The sequence below is a fragment of the Lethenteron reissneri genome, chromosome 31 (genome assembly GCF_015708825.2).
Source record: "Lethenteron reissneri isolate LAM-NWPU_2019-01 chromosome 31, ASM1570882v1, whole genome shotgun sequence".
Taxonomy (NCBI): Eukaryota; Metazoa; Chordata; class Hyperoartia; order Petromyzontiformes; family Petromyzontidae; genus Lethenteron; species Lethenteron reissneri.
This window is the reverse complement of record NC_083809.1, coordinates 13339491-13352629: the sequence shown is the minus strand read 5'-3', so window position 1 is coordinate 13352629 and position 13139 is coordinate 13339491. Positions and strand designations below refer to the sequence as shown.

General features: G+C 48.6%; 1 protein-coding gene across 2 annotated transcripts in view; it reads right to left on the bottom strand.

The window, feature by feature from the left end:
* SELENOS (selenoprotein S) overlaps nt 1–8230 on the bottom strand; it is a 40277-nt gene extending 32047 nt beyond the window's left edge. Inside the window, exons 1-2 of one of the 2 annotated variants that reach the window (XM_061563620.1) lie at nt 8111–8230; nt 7572–7700 (exon numbers count right to left, since the gene is read on the bottom strand). In XM_061563620.1, coding sequence (XP_061419604.1) covers nt 7572–7700; nt 8111–8162 — 181 coding nt within the window. In that variant the 5' untranslated portion in view covers nt 8163–8230. Of the gene's footprint in view, nt 1–7571; nt 7707–8110 lie in introns of both variants that reach the window. The other variant, XM_061563618.1, reaches the window with a different exon arrangement.
* Between the last annotated feature and the right edge of the window lie 4909 nt (nt 8231–13139).

Below are 13139 nucleotides of genomic sequence, written 5' to 3'. Positions count from 1 at the left end.
AAGGGTGGCTCGAGGCGCTTTGTGCGGGATCGACGGACCTGTCAGATTCAGAGCGTCAACAACTTAAAACACTACTGCGGGAATTTTCCGACGTTTTTAGTCGGAATAAATACGATTTGGGTTGTACTCACCTGCTGCGTCACCATATTGACACGGGTGACAGCGCGCCAATTCGCCAAAATCCGTTTCGGTTGAGTCCCGCCGAAAAGGACCATGTCAAATCGGCTATTGATGACATGTTGGCCGCCGACATCATTTCTCCTTCCACCAGCCCTTGGGGAGCGCCGATCGTCCTGGTTAAAAAGCAGGACGGATCGTTGCGGTTTTGCGTTGATTTTCGGCGCCTTAACAAAATTTCGGTTGCCGACGCATACCCGCTCCCTCGGATGGATGAATCGCTGGACGCCTTGGCGGGAGCGCGATTCTTTTCCACACTCGATTTACTTTCGGGATTCTGGCAGCTTCCTCTGGACGATGATTCAAAGCCTAAAACTGCTTTCCGTACACCGCACGGCCTGTTCCAATTCAACCGGTTGCCGATGGGATTACACTCAGCGCCGGCAACTTTCCAGCGTTTGATGGAATTGGTTTTGGCTGGATTGCAATGGGAGTCGTGCCTCATTTATTTGGATGACGTTATCGTCTTTGGTAAAACTTTTGATGAACATCTCCAGAGGTTGCGGGCGGTTTTCCTAAAGATGCGGGCTGCTAATTTGAAATTCAAACCCCAAAAATGCCATTTGTTGCGCGATTCGGTGCGTTATTTGGGGCACATCGTGGGACGCTCAGGTATTGCTACCGATCCCGCCAAAACGCAGTGTGTCAGCTCCTGGCCGACTCCCACCTCGGTGGGAGAGGTCAGGAGTTTCATTGGTTTCGCGTCGTATTACCGACGGTTCGTCGCTGATTTTGCGACAATTGCCAAACCCCTGCACGCTTTAACATCTAAAGGGGTTCGGTTCCACTGGGGTCAAGAGGAGGAGGCTGCTTTCTGCTCCCTTCGGGACGCCCTGGTAAAAGCCCCTCCCTTGGTTTACCCCGATTTTTCTAAGCCCTTTTTGCTCGACACCGATGCGAGCAACACGGGTATTGGGGGTGTGCTTTCCCAGGTGGTTGATGGCGTGGAACGGGTGGTCGCGTACGGTAGTCGGGTGTTGTCTCCTGCGGAGCAAAGATATTGTGTCACCCGTAGGGAACTGTTGGCAATTGTCTATTTCATCCAACAGTATCGCCCATATCTGTACGGTCGGCATTTCACCGTCCGCACAGATCATGCGGCACTACAGTATGCCCTGCGAGTTCAACAACCATCGGGACAGTTGTCTCGATGGTTGGAGGTTCTCCAGGACTTTGATTTTGAAACCACCTACCGTAAGGGCGTTCGCCATACGAATGCGGACGCTCTGTCGCGCATGCCAACCACCTCCGAATGTGCATGCCTCCTGGGGTCGGGACGTTGCAGGCCTTCAGGGGACGCATCGGTTCCGGTCTTGACAGCCACCGACGACGACGAAACATTAATTACTAATTCGATCGAACAACAGGGAAGAGATTCCCTGTTGGGGTTGCCCGTCACTGAATGGGGGCGCCTCCAGATGGAGGATACCTCCCTCCTCGGGTGGCGTCGTCGCGTCGGGGGTGCTGGGCGTGTGAAGGGTGATTCGGATGCATGGGAAATGGTGCAAGGTCTGCTGATGCATTGGGACGGGAAATCCCAGCGACATCGGCTGGTGGTCCCTTCTGGGTTGCGAGGCAAGGTGGTGTGGGCCGCGCATGAGCGCCTATTACACCTGGGGACCCAAAAGACTCTTGCACTGCTACAACTTGATTTTTTTTGGCCTGGCATGACGAGGGATGTTGGGGATCTATTGGGATCATGCCCTCGGTGTGCGCAACGGAAACCGCCGGCGCGGGAGTCTAACCCGCCCTTGCAATCGATCAAAGTGTCCAGAATAAATGAGCTTGTCGCGCTGGACATTTTGGGCCCATTTCCCGCCACCCCCAGGGGCAATAGGTATTTGTTGACTGGTGTCGAGTATTTTACACGCTTGGCTATGGCCTGGCCCCTTGCCAACCAGTCGGCAGCAGCCATCGTGGAGGCCTTTGTTCAGGGATACGTCCTGGACAAAGGTGCTCCGGAGCGGCTGCTGACCGACCAGGGCAGAAATTTTTCCGGTAAATTACTCAAACAAGTCTGTGACCTCTTAGGCACGAAGAAAATTCGTACCTCCCCGTATCACCCGCAAACTGACGGGATGGTCGAGCGCCTGCATCGCATCCATTACGTCAATGATGTCACAGCAGGTCTCGGACTCACAGACTGACTGGGACCTGCATATTCAAGGGGTCTTGGCGGCATACCGGATGGCACCCCATGCAGCTACGGGATTTTCCCCCTTTTACCTCATGTACGGACGCGAACCCGACCCGCCTGTTCGCGCCCAGCTGCAGATCCCCGAGCCGCAAGGGAAAACTAAATTGGCTGACCACGTCAAATTTAATCTGGCCAAATTAACAGAGGCGCGGGATGCTGCAATGCTAAACTCGGACCTCCATCAAAAGGCGAATGAGCGCCTCAGGCTGGGTCGGGCGCACATGATACAGTGGAAGCCGGGGGACAAGGCATGGCTGCACTGTCCCCAAGTGCCACTGGCTACCTCCTCTAAGCTGGTGCGGCCGTGGCGGGGCCCTGTGGAGGTGGTCGAAGTTTTGCGACCACAGTGCGTGCGCATTAAATGGGGGAAGCGGCGATGGTTCGTGCACCCCTCTAGGTTAAAACCCTTCGTTGCGGTACACAAACCCACTTCACACATGCGTGGCCAAACGTGTGGGGGGTCGACCGACTCATTGGGTCCGTCTCCGTCGTTCTCACCTAATGCCTTGCCGGCCGTGCCACCTCCAGGTGCATCAGGACTGACGGGCTCACGCCCGACCACCCCTCCTGGGGATACCGACGGTCGCGCGGCATCGGATGAGGACTCACTCCGGGACGGACAATTGCCACCTGACGGTCCGCCACCCGGGGTTACCCCGTGTGAGGGGCCCGCTGCAAGGACGCGCGCAAAAATGCGCAGACTGTTATGAGGCCGGAAGATGTGTACATAGGTTGTGTTCATCGTGTGTTGTGTGGGTGGTGTGTTCCCTGCCCATTGAAATCTACATACGTTGGGTTCACCTGGTGTTGTGTCTATGGTGGGTTCCCTGCAAATTGTATATAGGTTGTTTTTTTTTACGGAATTCGTATTTATTCAAGGGGGGGGTGCGTCGGGTTCTTTTCTCTTCTTGCTGTTGCATTTTGTTGTGTTCTTGTTGCTGTTCTTGTTATTGTTGAAAAATAGTGAGGCACACGCGCGGTCAAGGTGTAAATGCACTTTTATTGTCATTTTTGTATGTTGGCAGCCGGGACGGCTGCAAGCTATGCGGGGGGGGGGTGATGTAGGGGTGTTAAAGAGAGGGCCCGTTATGCATGGCAGCCTATGGAAAACAAACACAGTGGGCGGGGCTACGTAAGTGCACGAGGAGGTGCCCTCTACAACGTCCGAGCCAGACACCCTGGGGGGGGCTGGTTCGAACGTTATGATCCCCCGGGGCCCCACCCCTCAGGGAGGGGTTGGGTATAAAAGGGGATGTTCAAAGGGCTCGAGTCAGTTATGTTTAAGCTAAGGGAAGAAGACTGAAGACGTCTTAGATAGAGCCCTGGACTCCCCTAGTTCGATGTCCTTTTCAGGGCCGGACAGGACTGAGCCAGCGGCGTGGTCCCGAAAGCCAGAGCCGGTGCTCTTGTAAGAGCTGGTCTGGAACTCCGGGTACCGGGCCCGACTTACCAGTGTCGGGCCAGTTAGCCTCCCCTAGCCCATTAGTGGAGGATTCGGGGCTAGGACAGAGTTAGCTAGGGGTGTATCCCGAGTTATACGGGTGAGGGGGCCGATACCCCCACGAGTGTGTATATGCCCACTGTCGTATTGTGAAATAAATATACGTGTGCCTCAACCTCGGCGTCAAGCGTCCTCACTGGTACTTCACAAACACAGAGACAATTTTAACCGAGAAGATGGATTCTGGCTTAGCAATCATTGGAAGGACGTAATAAACCATTTCGGATCTTAACTGATTGGGTTCACGTTTACGGTGACTTTCAGACCGCGTTCCACTCACTGGCATGGTGCAGTGTGCAGAGTAATGTATGGCGTCGTAATTATATAGTAAATATATAGCAGTGTGATACACATTAGGGTGGGTAAAATAATACATAGTGTTATATTAAAATGGATAAGGCAGCAACTGCAGTAGCAGCAGCAACTGCAGCAGCAGCAACTGCAGCAGCAGCAGAAACTGCAGCAGCAGCAGAAACTGCAGCAGCAGCAGAAACTGCAGCAGCAGCAGCAACTGCAGCAGCAGCAGTACCTGCAGCTCCCTTTGATGCTGTTAATCCTGCATAATGCACATGCATATGTAGTACTAATCACATTCCTGCATTTCCCATAAATATGCTAAATTCCTCTCTGGCTTAGCAATCATTGGAAGGACGTAATAAACCATTTCGGATCTTAACTGATTGGGTTCACGTTTACGGTGACTTTCAGACCGCGTTCCACTCACTGGCATGGTGCAGTGTGCAGAGTAATGTATGGCGTCGTAATTATATAGTAAATATATAGCAGTGTGATACACATTAGGGTGGGTAAAATAATACATAGTGTTATATTAAAATGGATAAGGCAGCAACTGCAGTAGCAGCAGCAACTGCAGCAGCAGCAACTGCAGCAGCAGCAGAAACTGCAGCAGCAGCAGAAACTGCAGCAGCAGCAGAAACTGCAGCAGCAGCAGCAACTGCAGCAGCAGCAGTACCTGCAGCTCCCTTTGATGCTGTTAATCCTGCATAATGCACATGCATATGTAGTACTAATCACATTCCTGCATTTCCCATAAATATGCTAAATTCCTCTTGATATACAAATTCCTTTGTCAAGGCGCCCAGCTTATATATATGCTCCAAGCTCGTGTGCTGTTTCATTCAGACTCTGTCGCCTCGACGGACCTGGTTTTTCACCTGAGGACGGCTGCTTGCGTTGTGGCCGAAACGTCGTGAGAATTGTTTTATTATGTTTTATTTTTATTATTTTATTACTTCCCTTCTACGTGACTTTACCGAAAGAACCAAGAAGATGAATCCCTGCAGTCACGAAAGCTTTAAATCGAAAAAAATGAATTTTGCTGTTTATTATGGATGTTGATGTGCTGAACTCAAATATAAAAATTAAAACTGATTGGCTACTGTTTTCAATATATAAAAGTTTTTACATTTTACGTCTATGTACATTGTATAGACTAGCGGGAAGTACCCGGCATTGCCCGGGCGAAAATATAAATCAAAACTTCTCTTAAAAACCTTACACATACATACACAGATACTAAGCAATTGTGAAAGCCCGGTAGGACATCTGTCCATTTCTCCACCAACAAAATTATAAGAGGCTTGCAGAAGTCCAAAAAGTTATAGAAAGTGGAGAGTAAATAGTATCTAAAAGGTTTGCGAAAATTTTTGACCCTGCCCCCCCCCCCCTCAGAAAATATATTTACCACCACATAGGTATACATACCTATACACCCTACATACAACAGAGTAAGTAGTATCTATTTACTCTGTAGTTGTATCTACTGACTGTACAGTAGTATCTACTGAGCCAGTAGTAGCTAATAACTGTTTAGTAGTATTTACTGACTGTAGTAACTACTGACCGTAGTAGTATCTACTGGCCCTACAGTAGTATCTACCAACTCTATAGTAGTAACTACTAACTCTATAGAAGTATCTGCTGACTCTATAGTAGTATCTACTGACTCTAAAGCAGTAGCTACTGACCGGATTAGTATCTACTGACTCTAGCAGTATTTACTGACCGTAGTGGTTTATACTGTTTTAGTATCTACTAACTCTATATAGCAGTATCTACCAACTCGATAGCAGTATCTACTATCACTACAGCAGTGCATACCGACTGTGGTGGTACCTGCTATGATTACAGCAGTGCATACTGTGGTGGTACCTATCATTACAGCAGTGCATACTGTGGTGGTACTTGCTTTCACTACAGTAGTACATGCTGACTCTATAGCAGTATATATCGACTCTATAGCACATACTAACCTGACAGAGTGCCATGGTGAGGCCTAGTCCCGTGCAAAGCCCCCGGCCTCGCCTAGATTGCCCAGCCGGCCGAGGCTGGGGGTTGGGCCGCTACCCCTGCCCCCCCCCACCATCCCCCCGCCCACACTACAATAATACTATCTAAGCGCTATAATATTGGTATCTACCAGCCCTGTAGTAGTAAGTGCATACATTGGGGTCGGGGGGGGGGACATTTTGATGAATTTTCCTCAGCGTTGCGTGTATTCTTTTTGCATTTTGAACGCGAAGGAGAAATCCCACTCTCCCTCCACCGATGACCAGAGGTCGCAAACGGATTTTGATTCCTTACCCGTACCCGGCTGCACCAGGGTCGCAAACGGGTACCCGTACCCGGCCTGGTACGGGCAGCCGGGTATCGGGTAGGGTACGGGTATCGGGTAACCGATTGCGACCTCTGGGATGAAGCCATGTTGCAGGCGCGGGTGGGTTGATTCTAGGAACTTGAATTGTGAGAAGAGACAAGACGTTGGGAAATCAGTGACAAACGGTTATTCACCAGTGACTCACGGCCTACCCGTATCCGGCCGCACCAGGGTCGCAAATGGCTACCCGTACCCGGCCGGGTACGGGTAGCCGGGTATCGGGTAGGGTACGGGTATCGGGTACCCGATTGCGACCTCTGTCGATGACGCGCGTGCATTGCCAAGGGCAACCCCCGGGCAGCTTGAGAGGCGCGAGGAAATAATTAAATAAATATAATAGCACTCAATTGTAAATTTTACTACTTTAAAGTTTACGGATGGAAAAACAAAATAGCGCTGGCTCACCAGGGGGCTTACGGCGTGGTACCCGGCTACTTTTTTTTTAAACGTTAACCCCACGGTTCGCGAGCCAAATCCTTCGCAAGTTGCGTGTACACAAACAAATGGACAGACGGACAGACAAAAATGCCTTTTATTGGTAAGAAAGAGTTTTCCTCATAAATTGTCAACCTTGGTCTTTCATGTGTTTATGGTTGCTTTACCTGATAACATGTCACCTGTCCTGTTCATGTAACACTTAAATGGTTGTATTATGAAATTGAATTATGAAAAAAAGGCAAAAAACGATTATGTATATTGTATATAAGTACTTAGTTTAGTCCTTATTCAGTGTCTACTCGGCGCTTCTTGGCTTGTCTCTTGTCACTGTCCAGCAATAGTCTGCAGGCATTGATGGGCTCCATTTGCCCTGATATTATAATGGTCCCAACCACGCTCAGGGTTTCCATGAGCTGAGGCTCAGACATGCAATGGCTGAGCTGCGTATGTATCTTTGAAAGCAACTGCGCGGCTCAAGCCAGAGCTGAGCCGTGTTAATAGGCAAAGCCAGAGCAGGGCCGTGACTAAGAATACGGCCGTGACCAAAAATAAAGTGGTATCGACTCATCGATTGGTAAAACCTGGGTTGCTGATGCTGGTGCTGCTGCTCCTGCCCCATCGCAGCCATGGGGTGGCTCGGCGCACAGTGAAGTAGAGAAGAGCGCAGAGCAGCAGCAGCGGCCAGCCAAAGCGAGCGAGCAGCTCCGACACTAACGCTCAAAGACACAGAGGGGAGAGAGGCAGCGAGACACTCACACAGGTGGTACACGCAGCTCGCACTCGCGGGACACGCCGCTCACACTCGCGGTACTAGCGGCACACACTCGCGATACACGCAGGACACACTCGCGGCACACGCTCGCGGGACACGCAGGACACACTCGCGGGACACACGCGATACACGCGGGACACACTCGCGATACACGCTCGCGGGACACGCAGGACACACTCGCGGGACACGCGGGCCACATTCGCGGGACACACTCGCGGGACACATTCGCGGGACACACTCGCGGAACACGCGGGACACATTCGCGGGACACGCGGGACACACACGCAGGACACATTCGCGGGACACGCGGGACACACTCGCGATGCACGCGGTACTCGCGGCTCCCACCCGCATCGCTGGCACCGCGTATCACCGCGGGTTCCTCGTTCCGCGGGTCCATCTTTCCTCCTCCACGTCACCACGCGGCTATGAGCGTTTACTCCGCACGCTGCTCTTTCGTCTAAAACGTCAACGTTCATAAACATATACAGTACGCCCCTTTATTAAACACACATACACACATATAATAATCATACACACGCATTCATAAAACGTACACCATCCAGAGCGGCACGGACAGAGAGGCGTTGAGATTTAAACTTTAGAAACGTTTGACAATTTACTTTTAGAAAGTTCTTAATTGCCGCGTAATCTCGAATCGTGCCGCCGCGAATAACAAGATAGCGCCGGCTCGCTACCTCCACAGGACGAGGGAATTACTTCTGTCTGTGTTCTCTGTGCTCTCGAGCAGACATAAGCGCGTGTTTTCTCTGAACTGTAAACAAACTAACTACATTAATTCTAGATTTGAAGCTTTACATATAACTTATTACCCGTTAAATAAGTACTTTGTAACATGTTGATTGACGGCAAGCCGATTATCATTTTGGTACAAATGGCAGCAAGTGCGTTATACGATGTAACGATATAATCTGAAGCTTTATTTAGATTGGAGAAATTCAATGAACTATGAAGCACAAAAATACTGTGAATTACATTTACAGTATCGGCCAAATATATACTTGCAAAATCGACCAAATGAGCCTGGAAATCTCAAACGCACGAAATCAAAATAATTATTAGTGTCGTGAGGAATATGCATAACGAGCAGAGAAGTCTCTCGCATATCTGTCTCTCCACATACAATACAAAATACTATAATAGCCCAGCAATGTGTGTAACGCGCGTGACGTCACTCCACACGCCACACCCCCGTCACCTATGTACAGGTAGTCCATTATTTACGATAGAGATGCGTTACGACGACCCCATCGTAAGTCAAAAATATCGTAAATCGATGATGGCCTAACCTGCCCAGGAGTCTTAAAGAATGGTGATAATTTAGCAAAACAGAGCAATTTACAGTTCCGTACTGTATAAACTATATACTGTATGTATTATTAATTACAATACTGTATTGCACAGTAAAATGTAAAGTAAAAAAACAAGGTAAATTCTTAGCCTACCTATATGAACTGCAATTTAATAGAAAGTTTTTTTCAGGAAACAATCCTATCTGTATCACACAAGGCGGGAGGTGCGTATCGTACCTCGTACGCTGCTCCGTTTGCCTGCCACGCAAAATTAAAAATTTCACAATTTTGTCGTATCGCCATTGTAAGATCGAAATATCGTAAGTCAGACCATCGTAACTCGGGGACTATCTGTAAATAAAAAGGAAATTTGTAAATATGTGTCTGTTCAAAATGTTTAGCGTACTTCTCGACATGCAACAAACTTGAAATTTGCCATGTGTGTACTTTCCGGACAGTACACCATGAAAAAATTATAAAAATAGACTTTTGTATTTTTTGGGGTGGGGGGGGCGCAATCTATATATATAAAATCGTGAATCTGTCTGTCTGTCTGTGTGTCTGTGTGTCGCCGGACCATACGCAGTTTCATTGGACGAAATGTCAGGGATTTGCGACACACGATTGGTCCGGCGGTTGCCCCTGCATTGCGACACACGATTGGTCCGGCGGTTGCCCCTGACAACGGGTAGCGACGCATTCGCCATTTTTAATTCCCGTTAAAAATAGGCGCACGCATTAACACGCGACTGAGGTAAATTCATCACAGTTTCACGTCCTCTTCACTCCCCTCCCACCCCAATGTCTTCAATTACTATTATACGCTCCCTAGATAATTAAATAATAGCGATTACACAGTATTATTGTAGCGCGGGGGGGGGGGGGGGGACGCCACCCGTACCCTGCCTCTGCCGGGTGGGCAATTTAGGCGAGGCCGGAGGCTCTGCACGCTACTAGGCCTCCACACCCACCACGCTACTCTGAGGTAAATTCATCAAACTTTCACGTACTCTTCACTCCCCCCCCACCACATTGTGTGCAATTAATATTACTTTTAAACCCAACGCGCCAACATTCTATTCTTTAAATGGTGACTGTACAAATAGTCATTAAGCTGGGTGAGCATACTGGCCGTCTATTATGTACACTGTAGCCTGCTTATTGAGCTGGCTGGGTGTACTGCCAGTCTATCATGTACACTGTAGCCTGGTTATGAAGTAAAGTTAGTCAATTTGTAACACGTACGCTTTCGCAAACATTATTCATAAACAACGTTATTGGGTTTAGATCGCCTTATTTATTAATGTGTTGTAACCCTTATCCACCACCCGACACGCCCAATCTGCAATAAATTGTCACGTTCATAAAAGACTAAGACTTGACTGCTTTAGCCCACCAGTGTGTTCAAGCGTAAAACCACAACAATTACCATTTCTCATGCCCGGCGACGCCAGTTCCATTCCCGCTCACGGCCACCACCGGTGACGATTATTTGAACCGGTCCTGGGCCTCCCCTAGGTCGACTCAGCCTCAAAACGATTAACTGCTGTGGCGTATGAACATCGCCACTGGGGAGACAAAGGCGGCCTAGCGTCGTGGATCCAAGACCCGGGCGAAGCCGGGTAGTAAAGCTAGTAATGCATATATTTTGCACGGCAAGTGAGCTGTCACGTCACATCTGTCATGTCACCCGCGCATGCGGAAGCGTCACGCAGTGTACCTGCTGACGTCTCGCATCCCCCCCCAACCCTCCGCGAGTAAAGTGCCATACAAATGTGTTGCAGGTCTAAGGCGTTCTTCGCGCAGAATTGCTTTATTATTTCAGTCCTTTACTGCCGTACGCACCCTGAAAGTTGTCTGCAGCAAGCGCGTGTATGTGGGGGGAGCGGTAGTGTAGTGGTTAGCGTGCTGCGCTATGAACCTGGCGACCCGAGTTCGATTCCCGCTCACGACCACCACCGGTGACGATTATTTTAACCAGTCCTGGGCCTCCCCTAGGTCGACTCAGCCTCAAACGAGTAACTGATGTGGTGTGTGAACATCGCCACTGGAGAGACAAAAGCGGCCGAGCGTGGTGAATCTAAGTTCCGGGCGAAGCCGGGTAGTCAAGCGAGTTAATAATAAAATAATCATGACCGAGTGGATTTTGACACTCACGTGGAAGAAGATCGAGTGGAAAGATTTTTTTTTTTTAGCAAAATCACTTCAAATATGACGTGTCTTTACAGAAAGTGACGGTAAAAAATAAATATACGCAGCCCAGTGCTACATCCGTTTGTGATGTCACTGCAAAAGAGCCCCCCCATAAATAATCATGAGCGGGTGGACTTTTACACTCTCCCAGGTCGAGCGGAGAAACATTTTTTTACGCAAATTCTCTCTAAATTTGACGTTTCTTTATTGAAATGTTTTCAAATAAATAATTATACGCAGCAACAAAGTGCTTTTGGTGTCTTTATTTCTTCAGCACTTGAAACAAGAGATAAGTCAAATTTTTGCTTATAAATTATGATAAAACTAAACAAACGCTGGCGAGTTGTGGAACAAGCATTCACTTGACATGTCGCTGGATTATCTACGGCGTAATGACAAAAATGTTGCATTGAACATGGCTCTGCACGACATTAACGCGATTCTCAAACAACATGGATTGTCTTGCGCATCAATTGGTATTCCGCAACCGACAGGACATCCAATCAAAGCTCAGCTATATGACGCAGTGCAAGAAGAACAAGAAGCTGAAACGAGAATTTTCTCCCTTAAAGGGCAACAGTTTGAAGCTTTCACAGCAATAATGAAAGCTGTCGACGATGAGCATGTCCACAACAGACGTTTTTACTTAGATGGTCCTGGCGGCTCTGCAAATACTTTTTTTGTACTCCACGCTGCTCTCATTTGTTCGTGGAAAAGGTCAAATCTTTCTTCCTTTTGCGACCACTGGAATCGCAGCGACTTTACTGAAAGGCGGAAGAACTATGCACAGCGGATTCAAGCTTCCAGTTCCCCTCCTCGACATATCTTCTTCGTCGATGAGACTGAATTCGCCAGAAGGCGAAACGCTACAAGCTTCGCTCATCATTGATGAAATTACAATGCTGACAAAGCATAGCCTTCGATGCATCGATTAGCTGTTGCACGACATCATGCAGATTCAATGACCGTTTGGTGCAAAAGTCGTCGTAATCGGTGGCAAAAGGCACCCGTGTTGATGTAATCGAGTGCTGCATCAAATCTAGCCTATAATGGCAGCGTTTTACCAAATTGACTCTCACGGAAAACCTTCGGAGTGATGGTCAAAATGAGCATAACAATTGGCTGCTGAAAGTTGGATTGGGAACTTTGCCCGAGATATCTGGAGTGCCGTTAGGTTCCATTGAAATTCCACCTCAATTATAACGGTTGATGATCTGGTCACCGCAATTTACGGTCAGAAGTTGCAACACATGCCTGCCGAAGAGCTTGTGAAAAGAGCAATTCAGGCACCTACCAACAACGACACTCTCGAAATGAACCGAAACATCATCACACAGCTGTCCGGAGATCTCCAAATTTATTACAGCTCTGACTCGATCGTGTCGGAAGATCCTGTGGATGCATTGAATTACCCTCCAAAATGTATTCACGATCAAACGCCTTCAGGAATGCCGCCACACACATTGGCACTGAAGACAGGCATTATCATCATGCTGCTGCGAAATCTGAACCCGAAGAATGGTCTTTGTAATGGAACGCGTCTGATGGTCAAATCATTACAAAATAACTTCATCGCCGCAGATATTGTATCGGAATGCAACCGAAGCGAAATCGTTTTCATCCCGAGAATCGACCTAGCTCCAAGTGATGTCACTCTTCCTTTCGTACTGAAACGACGGCAAATTCCGATAATTCCTGCGTATGCGCTGACGATCAACAAGTGCCAGGGTCAGACTTTTGAAAATGTGGGCATTTATCTCAATGAACCCGTATTTTCCCATGGACAGTTGTACGTGGCTCTGTCTAGATCTAAAAATCCTCAGCGGATCAAAGTGTTCATCAAGGATAGTCAACTGCAGGAAAACCTTTTG